Source organism: Capra hircus, chromosome 26, assembly GCF_001704415.2.
Source record: "Capra hircus breed San Clemente chromosome 26, ASM170441v1, whole genome shotgun sequence".
Lineage (NCBI taxonomy): Eukaryota > Metazoa > Chordata > Mammalia > Artiodactyla > Bovidae > Capra > Capra hircus.
In genome coordinates, this window is record NC_030833.1 from 10,192,326 (window position 1) to 10,214,895 (window position 22,570).

A 22,570-nucleotide genomic window follows, 5' to 3' on the forward strand; every position below is an offset into this window, starting at 1 on the left:
AAGATGAAGAAGGGGAGGTGAGACAGCAATAGTATGCAGCATTTCTCAAACTTATTTGGCCACGGAGTCATTTTTTAGAGTGTCTTGGGAACTTGGCATGCCAGAGGACACCATGGGTGAAGGTGATTAGGCTGAAATCGTTTTGTGGATAGAAAACTAAGACAGATAATTTAAGTACTCAAGTAGCTAGAGCTAGTAAGATTCCAGACTAATTCTTAGATCACTGTTCTTTCCGTCAGAGAAAAAAAGAAAATGTAATGGCTCAGAAGACATAGGTTTAAATATGTTAGACTGTAAATAAGGCTTTCATTGTCATCTTTTAAGATTTACTGAAGTTTCATGTCCTGTCCAAGGTTCTAGGTCTGACCAGAAATGGCAGTACAGGTGGTCATGTCTTTCAGCTGCATTGCTCACAATTTGCAGAATTACCTAAATCTGCTCTTTTTACTGGAGAAGGCAGTGGCACCCCACTCCAGTACTCTTGCCTGGAAAATCCCATGGATGGAGGAGGCTGGTGGGCTGCAGTCCATGGGGTCGCTAAGAGTTGGACACGACTGAGCGATGTCACTTTTGCTTTTCACTTTCATTCATTGGAGAAGGAAATGGCAACCCACTCCAGTGTTCTTGCCTGGAGAATCCCAGGGATGGGGGAGCCTGGTGGACTGCCGTCTTTGGGGTCACACAGAGTCGGACACGACTGAAGCGACTTAGCAGCAGCAGCAGCAGCTCTTTTTACTCCCCACTAAAATTAGGATAAACAGGGTCTTAGTTCTCAAGCCTTAGTTTTAACTTCCTATTATGTACAGGTTTAATTTTCATTCTGTTGATGACTTCTTAAATGGGATGAGGAGAGAGTTTAGCTTATTATAATTGACTCTTAATTAAAACTTCCATATTCCTGATAGAAAAACTTTAATATTTTACATTTTGTATGATTTAGCTTGCTTATTATAAAATTTAAAGAAATATCTTATTAGATCATAGCCTAATATGGTCAGACTTCTTTTTTAAGAATTAGCCGTGACTGAGCAAAGCACAGCACACCATGTACTGGGGTGACAGGCCAAGAAACAGGAGCAGCAGAAGTATTTTGTTAATGCAAAAAAATTCTGGATAATTCATGTGAGCAGTTTTAAGATTAAGAATTCCACTTTGACAAATAGGTACACCACACTGATATTCTTTGGTTTAGGGGAAAAGCTGTGGCTTACCTTATAAAATATGCTGTTTGGTGCTTCTTCTTTATATAGGAACTTAACATGATCCTTATTACACAGAAAAGGGCATTTCAGGCATATATTAGCTTAAATTACTTATATGTTGGATATTTAATGTTATAAAGATAAATAGTTGATTATATTAATAGTTTTCCTGGGCTATTCTGGCAAAATTAATAGTGTGTATTCTTCTTTTTATTCCTCCACTCCTCTCTGCCCCCTGAAACTGTCATTGTTAATAAAAAGTCTTGGAAAAAGAAAGAATTTACTCATTGTAAGTGACAGGAGGTTTAACTGCAATTTTGTGTCCTTGGAAAACTGTTTAGAAAATTTTGGTAAGCATTAAGTGCTTCTCTGAAAGGAATGAGGTGTTATGAGATAGGCTGCTGATGGTTAATAGAATAATGGTACTAGGAGTGGTGAGTGGGAATGCTGCAAGAGAAGCAAGGTGAGTGAGTGACTTTGCAGCGATAGTACTGATCCGTATGTGTCCCTTTCCTCTTTTTATTTTTTTTCCAGTTTTATTGAAAAATAAAAATAATTGACATATAGAGCTGTATAAGTTTAAGATATACAGTGTAACGATTTGACTGACACCATGAACTGATGATCTTAATAAATTTAGTAAGCATCCATCATCTCATTTAAGAAATCAAAAAAATTTTTTTCCTTACAATGAGAACTCTTAGGATTTACTGTTAAAAACTTTCATATTTAGCATGGAGCAGTGTTAATTATATTTATCATGTTGTGTGTATAACTCTTGTACTTAATTATCTTATAACTAGAAGTTTGTACTTTTTGACTGCCTTTATCCAGTTTTCCTTCCCCCTACCACTGCCTGTGGAAATCTGATTTCTTTTTCTATGAGTTTTTGTTTTTGAAGTGTAACTCTTCTACAAGGCTATGTTAGTTTCTGTTACATGTGATTTGATATTTCTGTGCGTTTTAGAATGATCACCGTGATAATTGTCAATATGATCTGTCACCGAACAAAAGTGTTGCACTGTTACTGACTATATTCCACATGCTATACACCTCATACCTGTGACTCATTTATTTTGCAACTGGAAGTTTGTACCTCTTAATTTCCCTCAGCTACTTCTCTCCCCCCTCACCCTCTTCCCCTCTGGCAACCACCTGTTTGTTCTCTGTGTCTATAACTTTTCTTGTTTATTCATTTGTTTTGTTCTTTAGGTTCCAAATATGAGTGAAATCCTACTGTATTTTTCTCTGACTTCTTTCATTTATCATAATATCCTCTAGGTCTGTCCATTTGTTGCAAATGGCAACATTTCATTTTAATTAATTAAGTAATTGTTTAAGGCCACATGGCATGTAGGATCTCAGATTGAAAGATTGAAAGGGATCAGAAGATTCCATTTTTTATGGCTGAGTGATATTCTATTGTGTGAGGACTTCCCTGGTGGTGCAGTAGTTAAGACTCCACGCTTCCACTGTAGGGGGCGCAGGTTCAGTCCTTGATCAGAGAATTAAGATACCCCAGATGCTGCATGGCACAGCTGAAAAAGAAAGTTCCATTTGGGGGGGGGAGGGGGGGGAGAGGGAGGGAGGGGGAGGGGGGAGAACTAGGAGGGAGGGGGGAGAGAGAGAGAGAAGAGAGAGAGAGAGAGAAAGAGAGAGAGAGTGTGTGTGTGTGTGTGAACCACATGGCCGTATCCATCTGTTAATGGGTATTTAGGTTGCTTTTGTTTCTTAGCTATTATAAATAATGCTGCCATGAGCATATGGGTGCATATATCTTTTTGAATTAGTGCTTTCATATTCTTTGGTTAGATACATGGGAATGGAATTGTTTGATCATATGGTACATCTATTTTGAATTGTTTGAGGAATCTATACTGCTTTCCATAGTGGCTGTGCCAGTTTACATTCCTACCAGCAGTGCACCTGGGTTCCCTTTCTTCCACACTCTTGCCAGTACTTGTTGTTTGTTGTCTTTTTGGTAATAACCATTTTAACAGGTGTGAGGTTGCTGCCTCGTTGTGGTTTTGATTTGCATTGCTCTGATGATAAGTAATGTTGAGCATCTTTTCTTGTGCCTGTTGGCCATCTGTATATCTTCTTTGGAAAATGTCTAGTCAGTTCCTCTGCCCATTTCTTAATCCGGGTGTTTGTTTTCTTGATGTTGAGTTGTATATTTTGGATAGTAACCCTGTACCAGATACATCGTTTGCAGATATCTTTTCCTATTCAGTAGGTAACCTTTACATTATGTTGATAATTTCCTTCTCTGTGCACAAAGGTTTTTTAGTTTGAAGTAGTCTTATTTGTTTATTTTCGCTTTTATGTCCCTTGCCTAAGGAGACATCCCCCCAAATATTACTAAGACTGATGTCGAAGAGTTACTGCCTCTGTTTTCTTCCAGAATTTTGTGGTTTCACATCTTACATTTAAATTGAAATCTTTACATGGAGAAGAGACTTGTGGTTGCCAAGGAGGAAGAAGGGTTGGGGGAAAAGATTGGGAGTTTGGAATTAGCAGGTGCAAACTATTTTATATGAATGGGTAAACAATAGGGTCCTACTGTGTTGCACAGAGAACTGTGCTCAATATCCTGTGATAAACCATTGTGGGAAAGAACAGAATTTATATATATATATGACTAAGTCACTTGGCTGTACAACAGAAATGAATACAACAGTGTAAATCAACTATACTTCAATAAAATATTTTTTAAAATAAATTTAAGTCTTTAATGCATTTAAAATTTACTTTTGTGCTTGATGTGAGAGAGTAGTCCGGTTTGATTCTTTTCCATTTAGCTGTCCAGTTTTCCCAACACCATTTATTGAGGAGACTGTCTTTCCCCCATTGTGTATTCTTGCCTCCTTTGTTGTAGCTTTATCTTTAATTTTTGCCATTTTAAGTATGGTGTGTCTTGTGTGTGATCTTTCTGTTGATCCTGTTTGGGCTGTCTGTGCTTCCTGCACTTAGATGTCTGGTTCCTCTTACAGGTTAGGGAAGCTTTTAGCTGTTGATTGTATGTGTATGTTCTCTACCCTTTGTCTCTCTCTCCTCCTTGTGGGACTCCTGCACATGAGAATGTTAGTTCCTGGAGTGCTGCATGAGGTCTCCTAAGCTGTCCTCATTTCTTTTTTCTTTCTTTTTTAAAAAATTGATTGACTGATTGAGTTTTGGCTGCACTGGGTCTTTGTTGCTGCGTGCGGCTTTCTCTGGTTTCCCGGGCTCAGTAGTTGGCGCCTCGCACTCTATAATGTGGGCTCAGTAGTTGAGGCGCACGGGCTTAGTTGCTCCATGGCACGTGGGATCTTCCCGGAGCAGGGATGGCGAACCTGTGTCCCCTGCATTGGCAGACGGATTCTTAACCACTGGGCCACCAGGGAAGTCCTTACTCTTTTTTTCTGTTTAGCTTCCGTGATTTCCACTGTTTACCTTCCAGCTTGCCGATCTCTTCCTCTCTGTCATCTAATCTACTGTTGATGCCTGGTAGTGTTATTGTTTATTTTAGTTATTGTATTCTTCATCTCTGTTTAGTTCTTTTCTGTATTTGACATTTTCTCCTTGTTAAACATCTGACTTCTCTGTTGATCTGTTCTGTCCCAAGTTCTTTGAGCATATTTAGGATCGTTACCTTGACCTCTTTATCAGATAGATGGCATATCTCCTCTTCACTTCGTTCCTCTTCTAGGGTTTTATCTTATTCCTTTGTTTGAAACATATTCCTCTGTCACCTAATTCGCTATCTTTATTTCTATGTATTTGGTAGGGTGGCTACATTTTCTTCCTCTCTCAGGTATAGCAAGGGAGACACCCTTACAAATGGAGATTTCCATTACCAATGTATAATAAATATTTTCTTGCAAAGAGGCAACTCCTGTTTGGTTTTCAGAGTTTTCCCCAGTCTGCTATATCTTAAAAATAACAAGCTTAAATAATATTCCAAACAGACACATTTTGGGGTGGCAGATTCTGCTCCCCTTACATTATAACTGGCTCTGTTTTCAGAGACGTTTACATTCACAGCAAAATTGAACCATTTTTGATACTGATCTAACTTCATGGTATTTGTTAAAAAGGTGTCTATTTTCATTATCAATTTTAGTGTATATACAAAATGTACTTTACAAATTATATCTGCCTTTTTATGATTGTTGTTTTTCAAAGTATTACCTTCTTTTCTACTGAATATATTATGTGTCATTCATTACGAATGAATTTACTAAATATTAGTAATTAACTGGAGGGAAAATAGCAATGGGTTTCTCTGGTGCGCTAAAGGAGGTGAAGCATTTTCATCCTTTCTCAAGTCCTGTGAATAGGATGGTGAATGTGTGCCTTGTGATTTGTTATTCTGTTTATACAGCCTCGCTGATTGAGAAATTTATATATTTCATGTTTTGGCAGCATCAAACAGGAAAAGAATTTTTAGGTCTGTTTTGAAAAAAACTAACAGGAATGTTACATAAATACATGACAAAGATGTAAATTATTTGAATTTCAAGGAGACAGTAGTTTTGTTGGAGAGTATATGCTATTCTTTCGTTATTTAAAGTGATTTCTGTTAGACAAAAAAATCAGTCCAGTTGATCTAAGAAAGAAATAGAACCTTTTGTTCAGTGAGCTAAAATGAGGATTATAACCTGGAAGCCATTCAGAAAGCTCCAAGAACTATTCTGCCTGTTAGAAGTCAAAACACAGTTATAGAACTTTTATGACAGAGGGGCCTGTGCATTAAATGATACACAATCCAGATCTGCAGGTACAAAGTGATGGGTCGTGTGACCCCTTACAGGATCAAGAAGGAATGTTATCTGTGAAGCAGTTGTCTTGCTGGTGCTGGGAGGATGTTGCTCTTCATGGCTGAGCAGGTATTTCTGCTCATGGGGGAGGTGTGACGGATGCGTGATGCAGAGAACCGTGCGTCTTAGAGGGGAGAGAAGCCGAAGGGCGTGGCACTGCTTTTTATGTTTAAGTTTTTCTTGTCTTCCCATAAAATATGAATTTTATTTAACACTTCCATCATAATTAATTCATTAATTACAACTGAACCAGAAATACTTCTAAATTCTAACTTAGTATGTATAGTACAGTTAATAGGCACACACTGGAGAAAAGTGTGGAAACCCTATAGTAGCAACTTCCTCAACTTTAATATAAAAGCGCACCGTGCCTCATTTTCCTCTGCTGTGAAAACTGAGTAGTCTTTCAGCTATCACTTTTTACTCTTGGGAGGAAGGGTAGAGATTATTTTATGCTGGGCTAATGTAAAAAGAATCCAAGACTATAAAGGTTGCAATTTAAATTTCATTAGAATTATGTCCTTCATATCAGCATTATGAAATTAAAAACCTTTGGTATATCTTGCACTTTCAGAAAGTTCTCTTTTAGCAGTTAACATAATTGAGTTGCATATTACTATCATTTAAATTAAGAGAATAATCGTAATAGTGCCTACATTTTATTATACCTTATCATCTAAGGCCTAGATGATACTTACTAGTTAATTATGTGGCTTTGGAGTACACTGGCAGCAGTAATCTTTTAGGAATTTACTTGCTTTAGATTTGGAGGTAGGAAATTTCTGGTATGTTTTTTAAACTTTGTTATGAAAATTATAAGCATTCACAAAGTAGAGAGACTTGTATAATGAATCCTCATATACTCATCTCCTGTCCTCACTAGTTTCATATAATGTCGCTTCTTGTTTTATATGCACATTGCCCACCATAACTTGCCTTCCAGCCCCCCGTGCTTTCGAAGGAAATCGCAGACATCACGTAATTTCATAGAGAAATATTTCAGTGTGTATCTCTAAAAGAGAATCAAAACATCTATATTCCCAGTGAGTACTAGCTAGCTCTGTTGTGGAGAGGAAGTTCAAGAGTGCTTGCTAACTGGCCTGCCATCACATTGTGTAGTTAATTTGCATTTAGTAAGATCCAGAGTTTATATTATTTGGCTTTTTTATTATTACAATAAGTCTCAAAGGATTTGGAGTGTTGATTTTGTAAATAACATGTAAGAAAACAAGATTACCATCATGAATATGTATAAAGGTATGTAACAGTCCTCATCTCAGAGCTAACCCGCAGTTTGCTTTGTCAGTTTTCAAGCTCCTCCCCAGTTCCAAAATTTGTTTCTTTACTTAAATGCTGAGAAACAGTATGTAACACTTAGTTTCAGATGAAATTTATAAGCCATAAATTTATAATTTATGAAATTTATAAGTCAAAGAGAAGAGAGTAAAAATATGTGTATGAGGTTGAAAAAAGAGGAAGTGCAGAATGGCCTGGGTTCTAGAGAAATAACTTCCCCTTTAGTTCATTATCACTTAACCAACCTGCCCTCTTGGTTTTGACTTTTTAATTTCCCTCTGTTCTTGCTTTCCGTTTTGGTTTATATCTTTTTCTTCTCTGAAGTTAGGCATTTACCTAACTTTGCCTGTGGCATTTATATTGTTGATTCCTCCTTTATTACGTGGATTGTTTTATTGCATAAGGGTTGTGACATAAAACTTTAAAAAATAAAATATTTGTTGTGTTTTATTTGTTTTATACAGATTTTGACAAATATTTAAACTCATGCTGTGGTCTAGATTGAGCTTTTCTGTGCTCTGTAAATGAATTATATAGTGTATGAAGCATTATATATGGACATTTAGGTTCGCTTGATATGCTCTTTTTGGAAAATTTTGTAATAATTTTCCCTTTTTTTTGTGTTCTCTTTTGCTGCTCCTTCATTGGATGGAACTGATTCTATTCGAATGTGATTCTACAGTTCACAAGATTCCTTTGCAGCTCACCTTTGGAGGTAAGAGGTTACTCATTGACCTTAATATTGCTATTGGTATCTTTTGTGAGGCATTTATTTGATAGTTTAGGAGTGATCATTTTGTCAGGATGTGTATTCTTCAATACCATAAATGAGATGAATGCACACTCTGTTTTATAAGACTTCCAGTAGCTACAGAGCTGTTCACCTTCACAGCAGATCACTGCCCTCATTTTATCAGGTAGTGCGAAATCAGTCCATTTTACTTATTTTATTTTTTTTATCTATTTATTTTTCTCTGTGCTGAGTCTTCAGTGCTGTGCGGGTTTTCTCTTATTGTGGTGAGTAGGGACTGCTCTCTAATTGTGGTGCTCGGGCTTCTCATTGCAGTGGCTCTTTTTGTTGCTGGGCACATGCTCTAGGTCACACAGGTTTGCGGCACATGGACTCAGCAGTTGCGGCACATGGACTCAGGAGTTGCGGCACATGGACTCAGCAGTTGCGGCACATGGACTCAGGAGTTGCGGCACATGGACTCAGCAGTTGCCACCCCCAGGCTCTGGAGCACAGGCCCAGTGGTTGTGGTGCATGGGCTTAGTTGCTCTGCAGTATGTGGGATCTTCCCAGATCAGGGATGGAACCTGTGTCTCCTGCACTCGCAGAGTCTTTACCACTCAGCCATCAAAGAAGCCCAGATCAATCTATTATAGAGCCTTGTTTTGTCTCCTTCCTCCCATAACTGTCTCACATTGACTTTATCCTCTGTAAGCTGCCCTGGTGTTAAAGGGGAGCTGGAGAAGTCTGGGCAGAAGCTGTCAGCAAGGAGGTTTCAGTTAGTTTGAGAGAACTTTTTAAAATCCGTAAATTGATTAGGGAAGAGCAAAGGACTTACTTGTATTGAGCTTCATTATAGCCCAGGTAGACTTCTAGGTGCCCGACTCACTTTCTCCTCTAATTCTCATAATGGTTCTGCAATTTAAAACTGAAAATCCAGTGATAAAATTGTGAGATAACAAAAACTCTTAGATCATCAGAGAACTAGATATGGGTGTGAGCTGTGGTTGAAAAGGAATTAATTGGAGAAGATGGTGAGACTTTGGGAAAGGAGTCAGAGAGGGGAAGCAGCGGGGCACATGAAGGGACGCTGGACTCAGTACCAAACCAAGGTTCAGGCCAGGTCTTCACTTACTGGCCGCAGAACCAGTGGACATGGGAGCAGTTTACAAAGTGCTATTCAAGTATTACTGATACTTGCGTTCTCCTCTCAGGCTGTGCCTTCAGCCTTATGAGGTAAGACTGCCCCTGCCTTTCACTTGTCCTTCCTTTTGACTCTGTTTACCTCACTCTGTGTTCCCTTCCCTGCCCCCAGCCTCTTCATGTCACAGCCTCTTCATGTCACACCCTGCCTCAGGCCGAGCCTAGATGCTGTGTTGTCTACGAGGCCCTGTGACTGCTCCACATAGAGGCAGTTGTTCCCTTCTCTGTTTCCATATTATATTCTCTGATTCTTGAAGCTCCTGTTGTTATGTGGTATGGCCCGCCCTCCTGGTGGCCAGCTTGAGTGAGTTTCAGGGGAAGTGGAGCAGACTAGAGGGGTAGGACCTTCCAGGTTTGGTTCCATTCTCTACGTCCAGCAACCAGGGAGAAACAAAGCTTGGAAAGATTCTGGGCTTTGAAATGAGAGATCCTTGGGTGACCCATGAGCAAGTCATTTCATCTTTCAATTAATCTAAAAAATGGAGATAATAATACTTACAGGGTTATTAAAATGAAATGAGATAATGTGTGATAAACGCTAAGTGTAATACCCGTCACATAGAGTTTTAAATGAATTTTGGTGTAAAAGCAATAAAAGTTAAAACTATATCATAAGAAACTTGAAGACAGTATAAATTATATAGTCTACTCTTTAGTTGATAAAGTGCTTTCTAAACACAGAATGAGAAATATCACAAAGGAAAAGATGGAAAAGTTAAATTTGATTTTGTAAAAAAAAAATCCATGATTTGGTTCATGAAAACATGCATAGTTAAAAGGCAGTTTGGGAAAGTATCATAAAATGATTATTGTACTTAATATAATCTCTCAGAATCAGTTTTTAAGTATAACGTTGTCTTTTGACTGAGATGTACATCAGGGAAATCTTTAATGTCAAAACAGGGTCTAGTCTTGGGGAAAAAAAGGGCCTGACAGGAGCTTAGAAGAAGAGATAATGTTGATAATGCTTAAGGCTGGACCCTCATTTAAGCAAGAGCTTGGAGGAGTTGCCAGGAATAGGAGTTTTGGCAGAAGGCATTTGGGCTGGATGAATTTACCTACACAGGGAGTAAATGAGGAGGCTGGAGCTTGATATCTGCCTCACTGGGACAAACTACCAGTTTGAAGATGTTACTGAACAATAGCAGAGATACTTTAAGTAGTCCTCACTAGTAGATTTCTCTCAAATGTAAGCTCGGTAAGAGAGGACCCTACTTCTCTTGCTTCCTTGTGTTTACATATATAGCTAAGTACTACTGATACACGGGCTTCCCAGGTGGTGCAGTGGTAAAGAATCCACCTGCCAATGCAAGAGATGCGGATTTGATCCCTGGGTTGGGAAGATGCCCTGGAGTAGGAAATGGCAACCCACTCCAGTATTCTTGCCTGGAGAATTCCTTGGACAGAGGAGCCTAGGGGGGCCCCGGTCCATGGGGTCACAAAGAGTGGGACACGACTGAGGATGTACACACACTGATACACAGGAAGCACTGAATATGTATTTGTTGCAGGAAGGGGGACCCCTTCCGGGGCCTGAAACTGGGCTCTTGTCTAACACTCGAAGATGAATTGTCCGAGGAGACACACATGCTGACAAAGCAAGAGGTTTTATTGGGAAAGGGCACCTGGGTGGAGAGCAGTAGGGTAAGGGAACCCAAGAGAACTGCTCTGCCACATGGCTTGCAGTCTCCAGTTTTATGGTGATGGCATTAGTTGCTGGGTTGTCTTTAGCCAATCATTCTGACTCAGAGTCCTTCCTGGTGGTGCACGCCTTGTTCAGCCAAATGGATGCCAGAGAGAAGGATTCTGGGAGGTGGTCGGACATGGGGTGTTTCCTTTTGACCTTTTCGAACTCTTCCAGTTGGTGGAGGCTTATTAGTTCCTTGTTCCTTACCGGGACCTCCTGTTGTAAAACAAGTTATGCAGATGGTTACTATGGTGCCTGGCCAGGGTGGCCGGTTTCAGTGTGCTTCCCCTAACGTATTTGTTGAATGAATGAATGAAGGACTAGGTAAGTAGGCACCGCGAAGGCTGAGAGTAGCAAGCTTTTCCGCATAATCTGGCAGATCTCAGGCCTGCCAGAGCACACACGTGTCAATATTTATGTCTCAATATGGTTAGCAGTCTTTCTTCCCAGCTAGACTGTAGCTACTTAAGATCAAGATCTTTGTTTTTTTCACCTTTGGATGATCTCAAGTATACATAGGACTTGGAATGGTACCAACCGTACACCTAGATTTGTACCAAACAAATATTATAAAAATTACCTATTATTCTGGTTAAATGCTGGGGAATCTTTATGTAGAAGCTTCAGTCTTTGGTGAAAAGTAGAAAGGAGAGCGTCGTGATCAAAGTTTAGTGATAGTTTCTGTTCTTTTCTGTCTAATCTGCTTTCTCTGTTTAATGATCTGGAGTTGTATTTTACCTTGACTAAAATAATCTTTTTTTCTTACTGGACTTATGGACATGGAAAAGGCAAAAGAAGCAAAATTGAAGATGACCAATGCGCTTTCTTTTCTTGAAGCATTTGGGAAATACTTTACCTTTTATTTATTTGAGAGCATTCTCTTGGTATTTTCTAGCTTGGAATTTCCCAGGGGCCACCTGATGGCATAGTTAGTGTCTGCTCCCCCCAAGTCTCCAGCAGTGCCGAGTTTAGGATTCTGTTCCTTTGCTGCAGCACAGAACCCGAGAGCCAAAACAAAGCCAAGGCAGAAGAATGCTGAGAATCTCTAAATGTTTAATTTTGCCATTAAGCTTATGCTTTAGCCGGAGAAGGAAAATTGCAAATATGGTTAATCCCCAAATACCTTATTTTGAATAAAGGAAAAATAGTTCAGTAGAGGCAGTAAAATACACGAGATTTGCAGTTGAAAATGAAGGAGACTTTAAATTTCATTCTGTCCGCAAAAACTGCTATGAATGAACCATGTCCCTTTGTTGGAAGTCCTAAACAGTTAACTGCCGCATGAATCTAACGAAATTGTCAGGTTATAGTAATCACATCAGTAATTTGATCTGCTGTCATTTGAATGGAGCCATGTGTGGAGAGTCAGTTACTTCCCTCTGTGGGGCTGACCCTTTTACATTCCTGTAAGCTGAAGACTAATAGAGCTCATTAAGCTTTATGGGAAAAGAGCTTTTATCACCTCGTCAAGTCAGGCAGCATATTTCCATTATATTCCTAATTTCGTGTGGCTCTGTAGCTGCTGATGTGTGTTCCCCTGCTAGGTTTACATGGCATCTCTCCCTTACAGACATTTTTATTGACATTTCCTAAGCCTGAATTACATTTGTGTGGCACCACCTACAGATGTCTTCAATTAAATGTAGGTAAATAAAAGGGATTATGTATCAGAGGCTGAGAGATTCTTGAAATTCTAAGTCGGACTTTGCCAGCCAGTCCAGTAGGGTGCAGTCTCGCCATCATCCTGAAGGTAGAGAACTACCGGAAGAGGCACTTGTAAGGAAAGTTAAGCCACGTGGGAATGTGGGTCATTAGGATTCTCTTCAAGAATGTCCTATTCCTTCATTCCAGATAGCTTAAGATCTTCTTCGTTAGCAGTTATTATAATAATTTTTCCAGAAGTTAGCACCTGTAGTATATGGGGGTACCCTTGGGTTACATTATTCTCACAAAATATCTATGCAGCAGTTATTTCCAGTTTCCTTATGAAGAAAATTGAACCTGGAGAGGTGGTTTAGTTGAGTTCAAGATCTACTAGTGACCAACAGCAACATGTCTTAAGAGTCTTATATTATATGAAGTGATAATAATATTATTTGAAGGAAAACAGTGAAAAACTTGAGATATGCCAGCGTGGCACTGTTGACATTTTGGGTTGGGTAAATCTTTTTTCTGGGCCCTGCCTTGTGCATTGTGTGATGCTCAGCAACGTCTCTGGCCTCTACCCTAGAGATGCCAGTAGCACCGTCCCCTGAGTTGAAACAAAATGTCTCCAGACTTTGCTAAGTGTCCCTAGGGAGTAAAATGACTCCTTGTTAAAAACTATTGCCCTAGAATAGTCTTAACAAAAAAAGAGCAAAGAGAGTTAATAATCTAGTAGTGATAGTAGCGACGGTAACACATTTTCAGTCTCCCAAAAGGTGAGAAAAAACACAGGTGAGAAAAAGGACAAGTGAGTTGAATAGAAAACAAATAGCAAACAGGTGCACTTGTACCCAACCATAGCAGTCATCACACTCAATGTTAGTGACCTAAACCAAAAGTCTGCTCTGTGGAAATGCCTTATATCTGTACAGTTGAAAACATGTATGCAGCCAGTGGTCATACATGGCCGCTGTGCTCTTTAGGCACTGATTTAAAAATTTTTTAGATTTTATTTAACTTATGTAGCCACATGTGGCCATTGGCTATCCTGTTGGGCAATACAGGTCTAAACATTCCATTTGAAAGGCAGAAAATCAGACTAGATAAAAGAAGAAAAGGAAAATCCAACTTAAATATGAAAGCATGAGTAGGTTAAAAGACCAGAGTAAACTATACCATGTAAATACTTATCATAGTAAATTATGATTATGTTATGTTAGGAGTGGCTGTCTTCATACCTGACAAAATAGACTTCAGGGCAATGGCTCTTAGCAGAGGGAAAATGGACATTTCATAATGATAAAACGGTCAGTTCATCAAATGAGGACAGTAATCCAAAATGGGATACACTTGAAAACAGAACCTCAGAATACATGAAGCAAAAACTAATGGAACTGAAAAGAGAGGTAGTCACATTCATTGCTTATAATTGGAGACTTTAGAACAACTTTCTCAGTAACTGATAAAACAAATAGAAAATTACAAGCAAGATAGAAGATTTGGACAAAATTATTAATACACTTCTACTTAATTGACACCTATTGAAAGCTGTACCCAACAATGAAAAAACACATTTTTTCAAGTATATATAGGGAATATTCTCCAGGACAGATTATATGCTGTAACATTATACAAATATCAGTAAATTTAAAGGGATTGAAATAATCTCTGTTTTAAGTGAAATTAAATTAGAATCAGTAACAGAAAGAACTGTTATAGCTTAGCAGTAATAAGGACAAGCAGCCTGGTTAAAAAATAGATAAGAGACCTGATTATATATTTCGCCATGAAGACATGTAAATCACTAATAAGCACATGAAAAGATGCTCACAATCCATTAGGGAAATGCAGATTAATACCACAATGAGTTACCAACATAAACTCACTGGGATGCCTATAATCAGAAGACAACACCAGGTATTGGTGAGATGTGGAGAAATTGGAACCCTCAAACATTGCTGATGGGAATGTAAACTGTTAATATGGTGTAAACATTTGCCAGGATAGTATTGTGTATTGAAATAGATGGATGTTTTCCTTAACATTTAAATATTAACTAGTTGTACCCAATATTATTGGCTTCCCTGGTGGCTCAGGGGTTAAAGCATCTGCTTGCAATGTGGGAGACCTGGGTTCGATCCCTGGGTCGGGAAGATCCCCTGGAGAAGGAAATAGCAACCCACTCCATTATTCTTGCCTGGAGAATCGTATGGATGGAGGAGCCTGGTGGGCTACAGTCCACGGGGTTGCAAAGAGTTGGACACCCAGTATTAAGTAATGTTAGACGTTAGCATTTTTTGGTAGTTTGCAGAAACAACTTTACAAATTTTTTTGAAGTTGGGAACTACTTTGTTTCTTACTTGAAACTCTTGTACACTGGGGTCATATGTGTATATTAGGGTGTGTGTATGTGCACATTGGTGTGCTGATTGCAGACTGCAGGTAGCGTGGGTCGGGATCTGGCTTTGTAGCCTGTGGTGACATTCATTCATTTTGCTGTCAGGAAAATAAAGGACTGTGAGAACCTAACCATCTCTTCACTCAGCATATGAAGTAGCATTGACCTTGGGATGGCTGTGGCAGGTATCATGATGTTGCCAGTAATCAGAATTTGAAAGAGGGACTGGCTCTTACCTAAACTCAGTCCTGTAGAAGTGAAGGGAGCTTGCAGAGGTAGTAGCGGGGAGGGCGAGGTGGGCAGAAGGTTGAGTTGCTTATCATGAGAAGGGAGTTCAAACAGCTTTACCATATGAAGAGGACATATCTAGTGTGATAGCCAGAGAGCTGGCCTGAACTGGAGCGCTGTGGAGATAAGGCTTCAACTGGTGAGTTGATACAGTGCTTGGGAGGACCAGCTGCTTTGAAAGAGCTGAGGCCAGGGCAGACAGGTAACTAAAGAGGGGCTGGACCTTCTCAAGAGAGTGGTTGTCAGTGTGCTGTTTGTTACTGACTAATCAGAAATGAAACGCTGGGCAGTGGTTTGAGCCTCCAGTCAAAAGTGGAAGTAAGAGTGAAGACGGCTGCTTTTCTAGTTACCTGGGTTGGGAAACAGTCTTGGAGTTTCCAGGGGCTGAACGCTACGCTTAGAATCAGAGGTTGAATAGGCAAGGGCGTGTTGGCTGAGGCAACAGTTAGAATTCGGAAGCCAAATCCCCCAAATCATTTGGATTGTAATTGATTGCTCTCCCTTTCAGTTGAGTCTGAGGACTGTTGGGCAGCTCTGTTTGGTGTAGGGCTGCTGATAAAGATCCGATTGAACTGAAGACATCATTCTTTGCTCTCAGTTCTCTGCAGTAATGCTTGAACATCTGTGTGGTAGTCAGAACAGTACTCGCTGGGCTTACAGTGGTACTCAGCAGATTTGGGTTGAGTTCAGAAATGAACTTATTCCTAGTTAGTCTCTGAATGTCGCATCATAGTTGAATCAGTGGAAGCTGAAACTATATTTCTCAGTGAAATTATATCCACTGAAAGTCTTTGCCCAGAAACTGATCTCATGTGAAAAAAAAGAACAATTGATTCAGAGAATAAAAGAAAGCACACTAGAATGGAAAACCAAACATCAAGTAGAAAAATGCTGTGAAGTTTCCTTGTTGCAGATTTTTCTGTTTGGGAGGTCAATTAGTTTAGGCATCTAAGTTCCTTCAAGATACCTTGTTGCCAGGCAAGCCTTCCTTTAGCAATTAGTGGTATTCATCATTACTCTGAGCATCTTCAGTTGTGCTCGTACTTAAGGTGATCTGCCTTGACGATTTTCATTACCTATTAGATGTGCATGAATGCTTCAGAAAATGTTTGAATGGTAAATCCTGGTGTGGATTAGTTTCCATGGGGATGTCAGTCTTGTTTGATGTTGGCAGTCATTGAGTTCTAAATAAAAATACCCATTTGGGTTGTCACCATGGGATGTTTTTCTCTTCTGTAAGAAAGATTGGAAAAGCAGGAGTCTCAAATTGAGCTGACATTAAGTAAGTGCTCACACTAGGACAGTCACTCTTGTTTCTAGTGTGTGTGTTGTGGTGCTCCATAAATACCGACAGATACGTGTTACTTTTCCTTTTGAGCATTTAGATAGTGCCTCATAAATGTCTTCTTGTTTGATGACGAGGGCTGCAAATGTAAAAGTGAAGTCTCTCAGTCGTGTCCGACTCTTTGCGACCCCATGGACTGCAGCCCACCAGGCTCCTCCATCCATGGACATGTAAAGGGGAATATGAATGTAAGGAAATGTCAAGCTAAGCAATATATTCTCATCTTAGTTTTTACCTATTTGCTCTACAGTAAAATAAAGAAAGAAATTCCTTTTTTACTTCTGTCATATTTATTAAAAACATTTGCTGTGAATGTTTTCTCAGTTTCCTACGTTTGAAGTTCAAATTTTGGTAATTATAGTGTTGCTAGTTTGAAATTGTAAATGTTAGGGGAAACTTTTTTGCTTTCTTTGAAGCTTTTTAGTTCCTAAGGTTTCTGTCATCAAGAAATATATTTCTTGACTCATACTTTGGTTTAGTAAATTGCTGAAGTATCTCCATTCATTATTTTGAACAGAACATGTTAATATATTTTGATTGTGTTTTAATGTGGTGTACCATATAAGCCTTGTCCACTGAGAAAAACACTGAACTGAAAGTTGGGAATTCCAGGTCCTTCTTAGTGTTCTCCCAAGTTGGCTGTGTGACCTTGGGCAAATCTCTTAAGCGCCTTGACCCTCACTTTTTCACTTGCAAACTTAGGAAGAGTATCCCAGATGATGACGTCCTTCAAAACCGAGTGAACTTAGCTAACATTTTAACATGTTCTATAGCTTCCTTTCAGGCTTGGGTATTTTAAACTGGGAAAATAAGAGAAACTTTGCGCAAACGACAGCTTGCTCTAGTCCTTCAGGTTTGGGCTTTCACTGTCACTATGCTTTTTTGTGCTCTGAAGCAAGTTGACATTTTACTTAATTCCACCTGTTTGTCTTTTTTTTTTCTGTAAAAAAATTCTTCTTACCTTGCATTCACAGATGTTATTTCTCTTATTTTCGTCCTTAATATGGTCTCAACTATACATGTTCATTATATTTTTAATAAAGTGATAATTTCCATTTCGTAGAGAGGACTTGGGAGGTAGGAAATTGAGAATTACCTATTCTAGGTGAGCATTATAGAAGACTGAGACAGTGCAGAAATACAAATATCACAGTTTTCTTTCACATCCCTTTTGTGGCAAAGATGAAGATGTTTATTGATGTGACCCAAAGATAGGACCATTCTGTAGCAATTGTTGTTGTTCAGTCACTCAGTCGTGTCCTACTCTTTGGGACCCCATGGACTGTCCTTCACCATCCTGGAGCTTGCTCAGACTCATGTCCATTGAGTCGGTGATGCCATCCAACCATCTCATCCTCTGTCATCGCCTTCTCCTCCTGCCCTCAGTCTTTCCCAGCATCAGGGTGTTTTCTAATGAGTTGGCTCGTGGCATCGGTTGACCGAAGTATTGGAGCTTCATCTTCAGCATCAGTCCTTCCAGTGAATATTCAGGATTGATTTCCTTTAGGATTGACTGGTTTGATTTCCTTGTAGTCGAAGGGACTCTCAAGAGTTGTCTCCAACACCACAGTTCAAAAGCATCAATTCTTTGACGCTCAGCCTTCTTTATGGTTCAACTCTTAGATTCTTACACGACTATTGGAAAAACCATAGCTTTGACTAGACGGACCTATGAAATAAAAGTATATAAACTTAAAATTATGCTCATTGATTTAGTGTTTGTTCTTACTTAGAAACTGCTGAGGCATCCAAAAGTTATTCATTAAATTTGTTGATTTACATTAATCCACATTTTAAAATTATATAAGTATCTCAGAAATTAAGCCAGCACGAAACATAAGAATAATATTGGTTGTTCAACATTAACAGTCATTAGGGAAAAACAAATCAAAACCACAAAGACATATCACCTTCATACCTATTAGGATGGCGGTTATCAAAAAACCAGACAATAATAAATACTGGCATGGATATGGAGAAGTTGGAACCCTTGTGCATTGCCGGTGGGCATGTAAAACGGTACAGCCTCTATGGCAACCGGTATGGCGGTTCCTCAAAGAATTAAAAATAGAATTACTGTATCATCTAGGTAGTCCTCTTCTGGGTATATATACAAAAGAATTGAAAGTAGGGACTCAAACAGTTATTTATATCAATGTTCATAGAAGCATTATTCATAACAGCCAAAAAGTATAAACAGCCCATGTGTCTATGGGCAGATGAACGTATAAACAAAATATGATAAGTACACAGGAGTAAAATATTATTTATCCCTAAAAAGGGAGGAAATTCTGGCACATACTGCAGTGTGGACAGATCTGGAGGACATGATGCCAAGTAAAATAATCCAATCAAATTTATAGAGCTCCTCTGTCTAAGAGATGCAACTGTATGGTTTATTAATACTCTCTGGATATAGGAAAATGTTCTATGTATAACAAGAAGAAACAGCTTTTCTGATTTATAGATTCAAAACAGAGAGAGAGCTTTTAGCTTCAGTTCTGCAACTTCAGCTTCAGGTTAAAAATACAGAAACTCATTGGTTGAGTACTCAAAGAGTTGTTCTCTTTAACTGATTGAACTTATAAATGCACAAAAACTAACAAACCAGATTCTCTTGTCTTCTCTCATCCAGTAGAGAATAGATCTCCATCATCCATCCAACAGGAACTATGAACCAAAGTCAGCCATTGCTGCCAGTAATGGGGATAACTTACTAGTCATAAGACAAACAGAAGCACAGGCTTAGTAGAGAGAAAACGAGAGTAAAGTTAGATCGAACTCTTTCGCTGCACAGGAATCTCTTTGAGAGTCAAGAAAAGGCATGTGAGGTGTAAGGCACTGTGAGGGCACTTAAAAATTTACTTAGTTCCATCGGGTGAATTAGTTCACTTGAGCTTCTTGGTGGATGGTCTCCAAAACTGTTAAACTATAATTTTCCAAAAGCTGAACTCATGATCTTCATGCAGTAGGGCATGAACACATATCAAATTTTAATTTGACTCATTAATTAATGCAGGAACCATTTAAGACATTAGAACTGACGCCAGGAGCATTTATGAAAATATTGATATATATATGTATATATATCTGATACATATCTGCAAACAGTTTAGTAAAAGATTGAGATGAGATTGCTGAGTTAGATAAATACAACTGGTTATTGTCTTACAAGGCATTAAACGGTGAACTTTTGGATTATTTGTTCCACTAGACAGAAGTCTGTAAGTTAACCTCTACTCCAACCAAATTGAAAAATAATTTAATTAATAGACAATCAAGCCCAGAACTGCAGTGAAAGAACACCCAGTAATTTCTTTGACCTTTGTCAAATTTCACGTTTATATCATCTACCTCAATTTCTGGTGGTAATCTCAATAATCCCCTGTTAACCACCTATTTAACACTTGCTGGTAATTCTTCAACCTTGGGTTTTTAAAACTTTTTTGATTCTATATTAATATATGTTATTAAAAATAAGACTTTAAAAAATATAGGTGATAAAAGAATAAGAAAAAAAATCACTTAAACTCTACTGACAATATCAGATTTTTTTCCCATCTTTTAAAGTTTTTGTGTGTGTCCTACAGAAATTTTTCATGTGCTTGGGATCATATCTCATTTTACGTTTCGGGTTTTTTTTTTTTTTTTTTACTTTATTTGGAGAAATGTTTATAATGTTACTAAAAATCTCACTAAACATATTTTTAAATGATTGCATAATAGTTCTTTATATGAATTACCATGATTATTTTATTTTATGATTTTATTTTAATCTGGCTCATTCTCCCCAGTTTAGAAGTGAATAGAAGTTGTTATGCTATCAATGTCATGGTCTTATTTAATATGTGCTGAATAAAGTTTTTAGGTTAGATGCTACTGAGTATTTTTTATTGAGATTACCACCAGAAATTGAGGTAGATGATATAAAGAGTACGTTTCTCTCTAAAGAACGGATAATCTTCACTGACTCAGGGATTCTGGTGAAATTAAGGCCTTTAGATGCTCACCTATCATAAAGTAATGTAGTATATCCTAAGAGAGTTGTGTGAATAGGAAGACTGAATGAGTTCTTTCTAATCTGCAGGCTATAAAAATGATGTCATTTATATTAGTAAAATTTACTTTTATATATTTCCTTTGTGAATAGAGAAAATGTTTCTTAAAGTAGAATAACAAATACTGTTACATGAACTATTTCTTTTTTAAGGATCATTTAAACTTGGTTGTCTTTGGCTTGAAATATAGGTGATACTTGGAAATAATCAGCTTAGAATAAGCTTGCATAGACTAAAGTTTTTGGTGCAGCCCTGTTACAGAGTTGTTCTTCAGTTGCTAGGTTGTATAGAGTTAGCATTATTTGTTAAACGTACGTAAGATAATTTCATACTTTAAAGGTTAATATCAAAAAATTTGGCTCCTAGAATATGAAATGGGCTATAAAACACTGATGGCTTCCTTGGTGGCTCAGTTGTAAAGAACCCACCTGCCAAGCAGGACATGTGGGTTCGATCCCTGGGTCAGGAAGATCACCTGGAGAAAGAAATGGGGAAATGGCCACCCACTCCAATATTCTTGGCTGGAATCCCATGGACAGAGAGCCTGGTGAGCTACAGTCCATGGGGTCACAAAGAGTTGGATATGACAGCACACACACATGAACGTGAAACATTGATGTCTAATGTAATATCCGATCAGAGTAGTTTTAATTTGTGTTAACTGTCAGAATCAGCTAAGAAAAAGATAAGGTAACTTCAAAATGCAAACAGTTTTTTTTTTTTTGCTGGTGGAGGTTACAAGGAATATTGGTTAACTATTGATAATATTCCCAACTATTTCAAGGCTATAGTTGTCTTTTCAGCAGGGGAGATTTTGCCCAGGGAACAAAAACTCTTTGAAAGCAGATCTGTTCTAATGGGATGTTCCTTGGTGGGAACTGCATGTCCAGCCACCACATGTTTTCTCAGAACTGTCCCTTAAAATATCTTAATTTCAAATAGTTTGGACATTAACTGGAAATAAGGTTGGAGTCTTTTTTCCAGGTAGACTGTCATTATATCTACTTACAGTACAGCTATGAAGTGGGAAGTGTGTTAGTTTTGGTAGCCATCTATAGTGTACTGATTGTCTCCAGAAAATTAAGAATTGGTTGCATTCAATTTGAAATTGCGTATGCAAAGCTGTGTGATGTATTAACCATGGGTACTGCTGTTTGCATTTTCCAAGTTAAATGTATTATTTTTAGTTTCTTATTTATAGACTATATTATTTCCAGTTTTTTAATTTCATTTTTGGGTCTTTTTAAGAAAGTATGTAAATTTTGATGTCATACTGGTTTAGCACACCTTTAAGTTTCTTTCTTTTTTTTTTAATTCTATTGAAATATCTCAGTTTCCTAGTTTATCCCTCTCCCAGGTAACCATAAGTTTTTCTACATCTGTGACTCTATTTCTGTTCTGTAAATAAGTTCATTTGAAACATTTTTTTTTAATACTCCACATACAAGTGATGTCATGATGCTTATTTTTCTCTGACTTACTTCACTCAGTATGACAGTCTCTAGAGCCATCCAGGTTGCTGAAAATGAAATTATTTCATTCTTTTTTTATGGCTGAGTAATATTCCATTGTGTATATGTACTGCATTTTTAAAAAAAAATCCATTCCTCTGTTGAAGGACATTAAAGTTGCTTCCATGTCCTGGCTGTTGTAAATAGTGTAACAGTGAACTTTGGGGTGCATATATCTCTTTAAATTACTGGTTTTCTCTGAGTATATACCCAGAAGTGGGATTGTAGGATCGTATGGTAGCTCTATTTTTAGTTTTCTTAAGGAACCTCTGTACTGTTCTCTGTAAATGGTTGTACTAGTTTACATTCCTGCCAACAGTATAGGAATATACTTTTCTTCACATCCTCTCCAGCATTTATTGTTTGTAGATTTTTCTATTTTTGGTAGACTTTTTTGACAGTGATCATT

The 22,570-nt window shown here is 38.2% G+C and overlaps 1 protein-coding gene across 7 annotated transcripts in view; it reads left to right on the forward strand.

Annotated features, from left to right (window-relative positions):
- Nucleotides 1–22,570, forward strand: part of ATE1 (arginyltransferase 1) — a 164,964-nt gene that overhangs the window by 37,879 nt on the left and 104,515 nt on the right. For all 7 annotated transcript variants that reach the window (XM_018041398.1, XM_018041399.1, XM_018041397.1 and 4 more), the window contains exon 8: nucleotides 7,980–8,012. In XM_018041398.1, the coding sequence (XP_017896887.1) occupies nucleotides 7,980–8,012 (33 nt within the window). The remainder of the gene's footprint in view (nucleotides 1–7,979; nucleotides 8,013–22,570) is intronic.